Source organism: Rhipicephalus sanguineus, chromosome 2 (genome assembly GCF_013339695.2).
Source record: "Rhipicephalus sanguineus isolate Rsan-2018 chromosome 2, BIME_Rsan_1.4, whole genome shotgun sequence".
Classification (NCBI taxonomy): domain Eukaryota; kingdom Metazoa; phylum Arthropoda; class Arachnida; order Ixodida; family Ixodidae; genus Rhipicephalus; species Rhipicephalus sanguineus.
The window spans coordinates 213,032,878-213,046,869 of record NC_051177.1 but is presented as its reverse complement, the minus strand read 5'-3'; the positions used below and the strand labels follow the sequence as shown (position 1 = coordinate 213,046,869).

Below are 13,992 nucleotides of genomic sequence, written 5' to 3'. Positions count from 1 at the left end.
TGCCTCTCAGTAACACTTGCACCTAGCAAAGCTTTCTCGAGTTACTTAAAGGGGTACTGACGCAAAAATTTTGGCCTCACGTTTTTTTTGCTGCAGTGTGTTGCTGGGGGCCTGTTAGTCATAACATGGCACATCGTTTGCTGTAGCGTGACAGATAATTAATTACAGGCTCCTCATTACCGACCTGTGTCAGTTTCGGTTTCAATAACGACAAGCCTCCGCGTGCAGCTATCACCACCTAGCGGGTGCAACGCTCTATCACGTCAGCACACAGAACTGTGATGCACTTCTGCGCGGCTCGCAAGCAGCCGCCGAGAAGTAGGCTGCTGGAGCGAATGCGGCACATTAACATGGTGACCATGACGTCATCATAACTTGTTGCAGCGTGGTCACGTGAGGGTAGTAGGGAGTCACCGGGGGTCACCTTTGAGGGTGTTAGTAGCGTGAGGGTGTCAATCGCTCAGGCAAACTTCAAAATTCATTTAAAATACCTTCCAAGCTACATTTGCTGTTGATATTTTGCAGATTATATACTCATATTCACGGGAATCGATCCTACAGGCTATCTCGGCCGCAAAATTTTGTGTCAGTACCCCTTTAACACATCGCATGTGGCGATCGTCCCTGCCACTGCACTCAACTTTATTTCACATCAAGTGAAGCATGTTTCTTGTTTCGGCTGATGTCGTCACTCCTTGAGTAGCTGAGTCGACACTGCCGCGATCACCACGCGTGACGCCACGTTGTTTTTCTTAAGAAAATGGTCAAACCAGCCGATGTTTCAGGTGAGATCGGCGTAGCTCACCACTAAGTCCAGAGAATCGGCCTTCTCTCTCTCAATGTTGTGACTTGAAAGCTGGCTCTTCTTGCACGATGCAGCCACATAATCAGCACCATTTTGACGTCCGGAAACTTCGAGCCTCGAATCCGCTTTGATTAGGGCTACCTTTCTTTGCAGCATCAGTGCAGGGGACGTTAACCTCACCACATCGCGACGAGAAAATCCGTGTGACTTGCCTTGTGTAAATAAAATAATACTGAAATTGCATCTCTGACGGTAAACAAAATGAAGTGTACGAACCGTGCTATTTTGCAGGGTGTGCTTCTGTGCACGTCTATAGCGTCACATGACGTGACACAAGGTTGCTTGACAATGTTGTTGTGCCGCTAGGTTCCGACTTAACATTCAGGAACAGTATCCTCTTGGTCGTAAGCGCGGTAGCCTCGCACGAACCTTGTGAAATGGTTCGGTGGCGAAGTTCTTGTTCTACTCTCAGTCAAGTATATTCGAGATATCCAAAAGTGGGCACAAAAATACTTCGAGATAAAGTGCAATAAATACATTGCACCTATCAGAAATTTTTCGGTACCGCGGAAAATTTCGAATGAGCCAATTTTCGAGATATGCGAGCTTGAGTTAACGAGGTATTACTGTACCACTGAGGCGTGACCATGCGAGCAGAGCACAGCCCTGCGAAAACGTAACTTTTCCATCTCCACTGTAACGTCACCCGCTCTGCACTCTTGAAGGTGGTCCCGCACAAGGTGGCAACGAACGGCGGCGCAGCACGCTTTTGTTCTCTGTTAAAAGCTTGCAGTGCACTTGACGCTATCGCGGCCGAGCAGATAGCTGAAGGCGCTTATTGCGATGTTCTCCTGACAAAGAGTAACACTGACCTACAGGAAGCTCTTGGGAAGCTTGAAAAGCTAAATAAGCAGACGAAGCAGACGTGCAGAAAGCCAAAGCAGTAATACGCTAAATCATATCACATATCTTAAGCAAAGTCCTACTGCTGTGTAACTACAATTCTTGTGCTATCACATTTTTTAAAGATTTTTTATTAGTGTGATGCATTTTCGTTTTCTTTCTTTTTTTTCTAATGTATGAGGTGAACCTAGCTTCCAGAGCCTTTTTTTAATTATTTCATGTTTGTTACATGGGCTAGATAGGTCGCGTGGTATGTTAAAAAGGTAGTGAAGTTCATACCTGGCGATAATCTGTTAAAATAACTTTCTCCAAAGGCTATTTCAGTGTTATGTGTATTGTAAGCCAATTAAAATATGCACTTGTCCACCCAAGTTGCTACAAATTTGTTTTTTCAAGCTCCCAGGATGACATATTAAATGCCGCTAACTGCTCCAAATCAAGGTCCTTCTGCTCCAAAATTGAAATTTTGCTGCTCCAAAAACTGCTCCCAATTCAGTTTCAGCAGTCTCACCCCTGGGTGCTTCGTGACGCCTTTGATCGGAGAGTGTGACGCGCGCGTTTTTTTTCCTTCTCCACTAGCGGACTCTGACAACAGAGGGTGCATCAGTGCCGTGAATATATTGGCACGCCCTAGCGAGCACTGTTTTGCCTCCTCATGAATTCTTGCTTTGTGGCTCTGCCTTAGGCCACTCGTCCAGGACACTGGTGACGTGCAGTGCAGCGCACTTAGCTGCACACTTTTCATTGTAAAAATGAGCTTGGCCATACTACATACAATATTCTGTTCTGTCTAGGTAAACAATGTCCAAAGAACACTTCAAGTAGTGTAACATTACATTACTCAAGCTGCAAGTTTAGATCAGCATAAACAAAGTTCCAAAAGGGGCTGAAGAAAACGGACATAAGATCAACCTACAAAGGGTACACGTGCCCTTTTTTTTCTTGAAGCCTGACATAGTCCTAGAGACAAACATAAAGTTGAAGAGAGAATTTCTACCCGTGAAAAGCGAGCATAAATTGATAGATGTGATTCTTGACGCAAAGTTAACATTTATCTTCCACCTCGAATACCTAGAAGCAAAGTGCTTAAACATGCTGAATATACTGAAGGTTCTCTTACATACAAGCTCCCTTGTATGGTCATGTCTAGAGTATCGATCCATAATTATATGATTCTGTGGCAAAAACTGCACTTGAGAGACTGGACCCAACATCACCTAGGTATTTGATTGGGGACAGGTGCCTTCTAGACATGTCCAACGCAAAGCCTGTATGCTGAATCAAATGTGTTGTCACTGCACTTGCAGAGGATGTATGTCAGCTTCACATATTTCCTCAATGCCTGTTCAAAGCCTGACTGCTGCCCCTGCCACAAAACTGTTAGCAATGCTTCAAGGGCCATACCCTTCTGTAACTGAGGCACCCTTTTTCAATGCATGTCTGAAATTTGGCAGAAGAATTGTCCCTCTTTTTGAGAACTAACATCGCCTAATGATCCAAGCAAAGCTGTTATCGCAGTGGAAGCCTCTAGAATGCAACACATCATTCGTTAAAGTCACAAAGCATGCATGAGGAGGCTACATCCACATGCACTTTCTGGAGCTAAAGTTTACATACATGTGCCCTGAATGATACACAGATGTGTCTAGGCCACACGCCGGTGTGTCTTATGCAGTTATCGGTGCGTCATTTGTGGAGTCTGGTGTTGTGAACCCTGAAACATGCATCTTTACAGCAGAGGCATTGTCTGCTGTGAGCAAGGATCCAATCTTAAAAATGCAATTGTATAAGTACGCAGATTCATTAAGTGCACTGAAAAAGTTTGTAATTGCACTGCAAGCGCAGAAATCTGGTAATTGCTGATCTCCATTGCCTCCTGTGCACTATTTATGCCTCTAAGGTACATGTACAGTCCTCACAAACTCAAACACGACATCACGTTTTTTAGTATAACGACTGGTATGCACAATTGCTTGAGATAACCACGTTATGTCACTACAAATCTGGTCTTTAAATATAACGTTGGCTCTGAACTACACGTACGAGCCGAAATTACGTCGATATGGCCCGAACTAAAGACAGTGGAAATGAAAGTATGTGTGAGTACTGTACATGTAATGTTGGTGCCTATGCATAAAAGCATTGAGGGCAATGGGCTAGTAGGCCAATCCTTAGAGACATTTAGGGAATTGGCCATCACTAACAAAGTCGCACCGAAATGATGTCATAACATGTCGCCTTAGAATGGCCTGTGGTAGATGAGGAAAGAGCCTGGGCATGGTCAACTGGAGAACTTGACTTTCATTCGACATACAGACTGCTGCAGCTTTCCTTATTGGTCATGAGTCTCTATTTGACATTTGAAAGCTGCTTTGCGTTTTCATATGGCATTCGAGATGTTTTCCTTATCAATTCCAAAGATGCATGGCTTGGCCTCTGGAGGGAGGCTCCGTTAGCTATGGTTATAGCACGTGGCTCAGTCCCTAGAGCTCAAGGGACCTGTGCTGCTTGCAAACTAGCCACTTGTCTTTTTGAATTGATGTCATACTCTGATCATCTTGTTCTGCATCACCAATATTTCTTACCGCAGCAATAATGGTATCTTTAGTATTTACATAATTCAGGCACTTTACAGCAATAGTTTTAGGGTTCTATGCAGCCACATCACAAGAGCCATTAGATTTCACCTCACCAATGTGCTCATTTTGGCACCCTGGCCAGATGTGGCCCTTGCGCTGTTAAACTCCACATATGTAGACAATATTATATGATATCAGCATAGGTCGGCAAAAAATGTGCAGCTCACTCAGACTCACTCGTGAAATATATTTTGCGCTCAGGGCTCACTCGGACTCAGACTCGCCAATATTTTCTTCCACCGGACTCACTCGGACTCATGCTCACCAAAATAACCCACTCGCACTCACGCAGACTCAGAGTCACGGCTCAACCTGAGTCTGAGGGAGTCTACTCATGAGTGAGTTTGCCGACCTGTGCTCACACGTGATATTTGGTCAAGAACTTCCCATGAAAGAGTTTCCAGGGGGAGGTCAAGGCACCCCCCTTCCCGTAGGTCACGCCCCTAATCAATAAATATTGAGCTGCCATATGAACACCTGTGCGTTGAAGTATGTGTGAGTAGAGATTAGCATAAATGTAAACCAACATAAGGCTGATAGTAATGCTGCTGTCAAGTAGATAGGCCCATAGGTCGGCAAAAGATTGTGGAGCTCACTCTGACTTGCTCAAGAAATGTATATTGCACTTAGGGCTCACTCGGAATCAGACTCACCAAAATTTTCCTTAACCGGACTCAGGCTCACTAGAATCTTTCTCACCCGGACTCACTTGGACTCAGGCTCTCTGGAATCTTTCTCAACCAGGCTCACTCGGACTCAAACTCGCCAAAATATTACTCACCCGGACTCACTCAGTCATACTCACAGCTCGATCTGAGACTCTTGAGTGAGTTTGCCGAGCTATGGATATGAGTGATATAAAAGAGAAATTGGTGGATCTGTGTAGGCCATATACTAATACACACGGCAGATAACTTGTGTATTGACCCATGATAGTGTGTGGAGTGCACAGAGTAAAATATACAGGAGTGCTGATTCCGCCGCCATGCAATGCATTCACTTGGGACAAACCATGCAACGTGGACACAGGTGTCTAGCTCATTCCTTTGCTCTCTCCCTTCGCTCCTTTTCACACTTTTGCACATTCTTTCTCCTTCCATTGGACTCCTAGCACTTGCTTAATGGCAAGTTCTGAGATCACTTTGCATAGTACTATTGTTTTGCATAGCCCCATCTGTTGAGGCACGTGGAAATCATTCAAGCACCTGCGTTCATGTGCGCATGCTCTGGGTGGTGGAAGCTGGCGGCAACGGTGTCCTGGGGCAGACGATAAAAACGGATAGACAAGCAGACATGAGGATTAGCCAAATCATTACCATGCACCGTTGCTATAGAAACTACGCGCTTTACCTGCCCATGTCTCTGCTGCTTCAGTTAGTTGGAGGACCAGCCTCTCTCCTCCACAGCTTTTCATCATTTGTGGTGCCATCTGGTGAACACGTTGTGAAGCAGAAACCGGCATTGCAGAATGTGCCCCTTCCAGACGAGCGGAGTCTGCACTCCTGTCTTATCTTAAGGCTCTGATATACTCCAGCGTAACGTCGATGCGTGCGTCATGGCGACGTTACGTCGGCAAAAAACAGCCCTCTATAGTCCGGCATCGGCTGACCGCCGACGCGGCCGACGGCTGCTGGCGCGCTCGGGCGTCGCTCGGCTCCGAATAGATCCTGCTGCATTTTGCACCAGACACGCGTGGCCTTGCATGTACAGGAACCTGCATCGCGGGCTGTTTCGTCGGTTCCCGACAGGTGGCGCGGCGCGTTCTCCGCTTTACTGCGCATGCGCTCCTCAAGATGTGATCGCACCGGCACGTTGGAGCTGTTGGAGCCGGCTCAACTGTAGCGGAGACCAGTTTGCGCCTAGTGTAGCGTCACCGGCTTGGCGTGACGAATCGCAACGTCCTCGCGCACGCTCGCTTCGGAAGTCGGAGTATAACAGAGCCTTTACTTCGTGGTAGAGTGTAACACAATCAAGAGAAAGGGAATACAGCCACAGTTGGTAACGTGAGATGAATAGGATTTTCAGGCCTACGGTGTTTTTTGGCTGATGTAATACAGCAGTAATTGGAGAATGTTGGGACCAGAGGCCCTGAGCTTTCAGTGGACTAACTTTGGCTGCTTTAGGTTAGGTCTGTGTAAGAATAACGGAGGAACCTGTGAACCTTCAGGACATCATGCGTGAGATCAAGTTCAACACGACCAGCCGGTGCTTGGAGCCTCTGGTGGGGACCCCACGGGAGACCAGCTGGTACCCCGAGGTGGAAGGCTGTGGGATTGGCTGCAGACACCCGCTGCTTACCGAGGACGAGCGAACCAGTATGCGCACCTTTGTTGGTGTCATCGTTGCACTTGCCACTGTTGCCTGCCTGTTTGCAGTGGTGAGTATTGTGACAGAAGGTCAGTCTGTTGGATGGTTCACATTTTTCAAGTTAGGGCTAAGCTCCAGCTCATGCTAGAGCTCTTCCTGACCAGGTGTTACCAAATACCAGTCATTGGCCGCTCACATTTTTTCTTCTCGGTTAAGCTGATAACCTGAAAGTGCTAAATGTGTGGACAGATTAAAGCTCTCTGACAAGGATCACCAGTGTACATAAACTGACAAGGATCACTGGTAAGCAACACTGGTTGGTCAACATGGAGCACGTTGATGCTTGTGGCCTGCTGCAAGCTTCCAGATGTAGCAGTACATTGTGATTATGTTTCTGTTTCAGATTTTTAATATACAGCTAATTATAAGGTGTTCCAACTATCACAAACTACATTTGTTTGCGATTGCCTGCGACGTCAGCAGGGCAGCGAATTTGATTGTGTGAGGCCGCTCACCCTGGCAACGAGGCATGGGTAGCAGAACCATTGCAGTCTGTAGCAAAGCACATATCTAAAACCTTATAATAAATTCTACAATATTTGTTGCAGCCCTCCACTTGTCGAAATGTTCGCTCCAGTGACATTCCCTGTTCAAAGATTTTTCATCACACTTTATGCAGAGCACTTAGACCAATCTGTTAACAATCCAAAGGACCTATGCTGCTGGCTCACTGTACTTGCAACAAATTGTCAAAGCCTTTTCAGGGACCCTGTAAGAAAGGGTGCACTGGTCTTTCTCACCATTGCACGCAAGCAATGGCTTACCAGCACTGGGGCAGTCTTGGAGAAACGGCACGTTAAGGCTGCTTTTTAGCTAGTTTAATAGCCACAGCATTGAAACCCATCATGCAGTGCAAACACTAAAAAGCTGTGCTTTAAATTGTAATTTAGATTACATCTTTGCTAATTGCTGCCACATTTTTTGTATTGTGTAATTGTTCACACATTAGTCTGAATAGTCAAGCCAGACCTGGCAGTGGAAGTTTCAGTTGTGTTTCTATGTTGGTTCAACTCAGCTTTAAAGTAGGGGTGTGCGAATATTTGAACTTTCGAATATTTTTCAAATAGTGTTTGCTATTCGATTCGCACCGAAATTTTACTATTCGAAGTATTCGAACTTTCGGAAAATAAATTTAACGGGTATAATAACGGAAAATAAATATAAAGACGATAAATCGGCGTGCAGCCTGCTTGGTCTTGAGTTTTGGGGCGCCGACATGCGAAACTGCTAGCCGCATCCACCGGTGCTCTTAGCGGTTGATGTGCGACGAGCTTTCCGGGGGGTCCGCTGTTGATGCTTGAAATGCCCATCCACTGTTCCGAGGAGCCAGCGGGCGATGCGATTCGTTGCCTGTGACGAAATGCATTGCAACTTCTTCGCTTTTGTATGCCCGCTAGCGCAATGTTCTTTCCCGCAAAGTGCGGATTCGTCTTGTACATATGCGCCGTGAGCGGAGTTAGGCATAGCCACGACTCCGAGCAGTAAGCTCGGTCGCAATGTGCGCGGCCGCGGTACCCGATTTTTCAAAGTAGTACGTTCGACTCTTCAAGTACGGAGAGTTGTCCCATGATGGTCTTCGTCACAAGGTGCAAAATGCTGATAACGCTGATAAGCAGAACAGTTTGTCCGAGACGCACGTCTGTGATGTTCTCAACGAGCGCGGTGCACTAACGTAATATGGTGCTTGAGCTTCTGCTTGTAACTGCCAAACCAAAGCGTAATTATATTCTAAGTGATCGTCAACCTGTGAACACAGAACGAGTGCGAACGCATCACGAAGTAGCGCGATTTTAGGCAGCCGTGGCCTCGCGGCGTGCGAGCAGCAGACGACACTCTTCCCGAGTGAGGATCGGACCAATGGTGGCGCGTGCTCTCGAAACGAACTTCAAACATTTGCTTTTTGTACGCTTTTTTCTGAATGAAGGGCTTAGCTGAAGCGGGCAATTTGAAGACGGAGAAATGCTCTTTCTGACGAGCCCAAGATGGCGGCGCCCTGTTGTGCCGTTGCGGACCTATAATTTTTTTAAACGCAGTTTTTTTTTCTTTTGCAATTTCCGCAGTAATTTCTGCCACCTTGGCAAGCACAACAAATTTTTTACTGCACTTCTAGTAGTTTTCAGTGACGATATTTCGGAATCGGAAAAAGGGCTACAGAAACTGAAAATGTGATTTTCGAAAATCGATTTTTTTTTTGTTATTTCTCGCGATACGAAAGCCGCATCCCCCCTTAGGAATAAATCTGTTCTTTGACCATGTTTGTGACTTGTAATTGTTTCTCTCTCGTGAGAACATACTTAGGGATTCTCTGCAGCTTTTTTCTGTAATTTCGCTTCAAGTATTAGAAAAATATTTGAGAAATATTTGAAAATAATTCGATTCGATTCGCACTCAATCTTTATTTTTCAAATTTGCTTCGCACGCAAAATTTTGCTATTGGCACAACTCTACTTTAAAGTTTTGGTCATAGAATGCATGTGTGGTTTTATAGAGTAGGGTACAGTGCCATGGAAAGTGCAACAGTTCCAAAAAATCAGCTAGCGACTCAAGTCAAAATCTTTTTTGTGACAGCAGTGCACTGACCAAAAACATTTTTATTTGCAGTAAAAGCACCTGTTAGTTCCAAGTGTCTTTATTTGAAACTTGTCCTTTGCTTGAAGCTACTCGAAGGTAGCTTCTTTTTTTTTTTGAACTTGGGTCGCGGAGAGTGAGTTGTTCGGCAGCCTGAAAAAAAGGGGCGACATCTTTTCTCGTCAATCGAGATTACGTGAAATAATAGCAGAAAGGCTGTTACACAGCAAAATGTACTTGTCATATGCCACATGGCAACAGTAAAACTCCAAATTATGCACAGAGGCAAGGTACGTACAGAATATGGAACTTGCAATGCTGCAGTATATGTAGGCCATAAGGTTTGATGGTGCATCTCAAACGCTGAGACCTGGTAGATTTGCCACTTCGGTGGTCATTTTCTGTTGAGTTGTGTTGTGTAGGACAGGAGCGCGGCGTAACCCGCGGCGGGCCGACGGAGAGGCCGAACAACGGGAGGGCGCGCGGAGTGACGACGCAGAGACCAAGCTTCGGCGAGACTGATGGAAGGCTGCTCTCCCGCGTTTATTGCAGGAGGTTTTAAGGAGGGGAAAGAAGGGCTATTGGTCAGCGAGGCATGGGTCACATGACCGGCATGACCACGCCAGATTGGTGGTACCAAAGAGGCATGGCAGAGACCGAGCTCCCCCCAGTAGCATGAATAGAGAGCACAACAGCACTGGTGTCTCAGCATGTCACCAGGGGTCGCATGACACAACATCGTCCCGCCCTGGGAAGAATTGCATTCTTATACAATTCTAACTGTACTACCTGCAATACGCAGAAGTTCAGTCTAGGAGAACACACACACACACAACCTAGGTTACAGAAAATTCATTTCACCGACACCTAACACAAGTGCCAGCTTGCACTGTTCAATGAACCTTCACACACGCGCACTAGAGCAGTAGGCTGGGGCTTACGCGTCCGCTGTGGGCGACGTGACCCAGGCCCTCCAGGAAGACTTTGCGTGTGGCGGCTGTTGGGAGCAGACGTCGAGGACCTGTCCCCATCTCTCCAAGAAGAACTTGGTGGATTGCGGCTACCGTGAGCCGATTCTGAAGACCCAGTCGCATTACTTCCCTCCCCCGTGTTGGCATTCGGTGCATTTACTGCAGGTGAGGAGGAATATCCAGGACTTTCCTCCTGAAGTCCCAACGGGTGATACTGGGTTGCAGGCAATTGAAGCTGCGCTTCCGCAGATGTAGAGTCGCACTGGACAGCAGGGCCACCGCGAATGGCCTGCGCAGGGAACACCTGGTTGCTGATGCGCAGTCTTGAATGCGGCCGTCGAGCGCGGCCGCCGACGTCGTCGTCCTGGAGCCGGCGCAGCTCGCTGGCGTCCTGCTGCCGTAGCGCCAGAGGCAGCCGACGCAGCTTGGTGGGCACTGGCACGATGTGCTGTCGCCTCTTGGCCCGGCCAGGCAGGTGCTCGAACCCCGGAGGTACACCTACAGGAAGCTGCGAGGAAACTGGTGTAGCCCGACGACACGTCAACATTGTGCCGTCGATCAGGAGTCCAAATTGCTGGATGGCATCGAGTCCCAGCAGTGAAGTGCCGCGTGCTGTCACGTAGAAGGTGACGAAGACACGCTTGCCTTGGTGCTGCAAGTCCGTGAGGAAATCGCCCAGGACCGGTATGCGGTGCTTCGAAAAATTGTTCAAGTGAACTGATGCTCACAGCAGGCGATGCTTCGAAGCGAAAAGCATGTCGAAGTCCTTCTTGGTCATTAACGATGCAGTGGCTCCGGTGTCCACCAACAGTGACATGTGGCTATGTCCTCCGACGATGACAGGGATACGCAAGTCCCTTGGGCTAGTCGTCGCAGCTTGCACGGATAACACTGTGGCAGGGCCGGAGGCACGGTCTTGAACGGGGGCAACTTCCTGTACCGACGCTCGTCGCTTACGGCAGACTGCCGCGAAATGCCCTTTGATACGGCAAAATTGGCAAATTTTCTTTTTGGCTGGACAATTTCTGGAATTCGCCAAATGCCCTAACTTGCCGCAACGAAAACAGGGGCCGACTTGAGGCTTGGGCGCAAGCTGTTGTACTTGCTGGCAGCGAACGCAGCATTGTGCCAGCGCCGTCGAGCCCGCGGAGCCATCTTGGGCCCGGCCACCCACACCGGGGGGGAAGCCGCCGCCATGTTGAGTCACATGCGGCGCCGCCGAGGAAGCCGACCCGCCATTTTGTGATGCTACTGCGTAGCCACGTGCGACGCGCTGGACGCTACCGCCGTCCCCGGCGAGCGAGCCAAGTAGCCGTTCATTCTCTCCGAATGCCGCGTTGGCTTTGTTGAGCGCCTCCAAGTCGCGTCCAACTTCTTCGACTTTCTGCAGCGTAAGGGCTTCCCCGTACGACAGTAGTTTGGCCCGTACATGTGCGTTGGCGACTCCGTGAATTACTTGGTCCCGCACTCTGTCGTCGTAAGTGGCGCCAAACTTGCACGAGAGGGCTTTCTCCTTGAGAGCTGCGACAAATTCGAGGAAGGTTTCGCCGGGCAGTTGTTCGCGGCTCGTGAATAGGTGCCGCTCGGCTAGCACGTTAGTCGTCTCGGCAAAGAGCCCGTCTAGTAATTGTAGCAACGTGTCGTACTCCGTCGCCGCCGCCGCACCCGTGCCCAACGCCGCCGGCATGCTGGTTGTGTGTGGAGCATTTTGGACGCCTTGTGCTTCGAGCTGCTCCTGCGCGGCGAAGTATTTCCGCTGGCCCTCGACACCGAGCGCGCTGAGAAGTGCTGATGCGCGTCTTTCGTCCTCCCAGCTGCTTCCGCCGGCCGCCTTCAGGTGTACCTGGAAAACTTTTTTCCATTTATACCACAGAATAGGAGGCGTGCCGGGCACGTCGAGGAATAGAGGAAGGTTGGCAAAAAGGGCCGCCATGTGTGCAGGAGGTAGGCAGAAGGCTCAAGCAGGAAATTGGCGTCGTAGAGGGAGCCGGAGCAGGAACAAAGAAAAGTCAGGTCGACGCCAATGTAGCAAGCAGGAAGGACAAAGCACCGACGTGCAGGAGAAATGTGACTCGAGGTAAGTGTCACTTACGTCGTGCTCTTCCTGGCGTCGCCTGTTGAACCGGGTTCAGTACCTCGTCGCCATGTGTTGTGTAGGACAGGAGCGCGGCATAACCCGCGGCGGGCCGACGGAGAGGCCGAACGACGGAAGGGCGCGCGGAGTGACGACGCAGAGACCAAGCTTCGGCGAGACTGACGGAATACTGCTCTCCCGCGTTTATTGCAGGAGGTTTTAAGGAGGGGAAAGAAGGGCTATTGGTCAGCGAGGCACGGGTCACATGACCGGCATGACCACGCCGGATTGGTGGTAGCAAAGAGGCATGGCAGAGACCCAGCTCCCCCCAGTAGCATGAATAGAGAGCACAACAGCACTGGTGTCTCAGCATGTCACCAGGGGTCGCACGACACAACAAGTTGCAGGTGATTTGAGTGATGTATTCCGAAACAACTGCATGTGATTTAGCCATCGGAGCACTGGCACCCAGGTAGTTTCAATTTATTGCCTTGTCTTTCACTGGTGCAGCAGTGAAATTTTGTTAATTGAAATGGTTCATTCCCGTGAAGTTAAGGGGGGCAGGGACTGTGCCCGTTAAGCTTTAAATTCTTCGTTAAATTATATGAAACTTGCCGAATTTACGTGTATTTGTGTGCTCATTTGAAATCCGCAGTTATTTTTCTAGTGCAATATGTAGTTTTTAAAATATCAAGCATTTATGTGCCTTTTTGGGAGCAAAATTCTTCCTAAACTGAGAGAGTTAGAGTTACAAAGTGAATCAGCATATTGCAATACTCTGGAATTTGAACTGTAGCAGTAAAACAGGAATGGAGGTTCTAAACCCGTTTGAACAAAAGTTATGGTGTGATGAACATTTGTGAGTGAGTCAATGTCAAGCTCGGATTTCACTCGAGAACGTTCAACATGCAATAACGTTTGTTCAGTTGGGTTTGAACATTCATTCTTGCTTTGCTGCATACCGTTCTCATTCCAGATGATGTGGTATGCTAGTTCACTTTTTAACTCTCTTACTTTAGCAAGAGTCTGGCTCCCAAAAAGGCAATATTTTAAAAGCTGCATATTGTACTAAAAAAATCATTGCATATTTGAAATCAGCACACAAATATACAAGTCAGCAATTTTAATAAAGGTCAGTCAAAATTTTTTGTAAAATATTATAGAGTACTTCATTATACCAAAGATTTTGTTATGCCAAAGTCTGTTGCATCGTCATTTAAAGGGACTGTCTACCGCTCGGAAAAATTTTTCTGATTGTGGTGAAAATGAGAAGATCGTTCGTCACATTGACAGCAACGTGCATGCTTTTGCCCCATAAAAGAAGAACTATATTTTTAATTTGACGTTGAAAATCGTGAAAGAATGACCACTAGCGTCACCCAACGGCGATGTGATTCAATCCACTGGCTTGACAAGAAATCCTCGTAGGTAGACTCATTTTGCTTAAAAACAAACATGTATAACTTGAAATTGTATTCTACATACGAGGCACATTTTGGTTGCGTCAGAGAGTAATTTTTTGGCTTTTTTTTTTTCTCGCGCATCCAAAAAGGCGCCCGGTGGTGCTGCTTGCGGCGCCGTCATCGATTTCTTCTGCTTCAACTCATGCGCTGTGCCATGCGGCTCTCCTCGCTGGTCGTAATGTGCCACTGTGTTGTTGTTAGG

The 13,992-nt window shown here is 47.8% G+C and overlaps 1 protein-coding gene across 1 annotated transcript in view; it reads left to right on the top strand.

Annotated features, from left to right (window-relative positions):
• LOC119384062 (smoothened homolog) overlaps positions 1–13,992 on the top strand; it is a 126,126-nt gene that overhangs the window by 27,116 nt on the left and 85,018 nt on the right. The window contains 1 exon segment of the mRNA XM_037652349.2: positions 6,515–6,724. Within this exon segment, the coding sequence (XP_037508277.1) occupies positions 6,515–6,724 (210 nt within the window).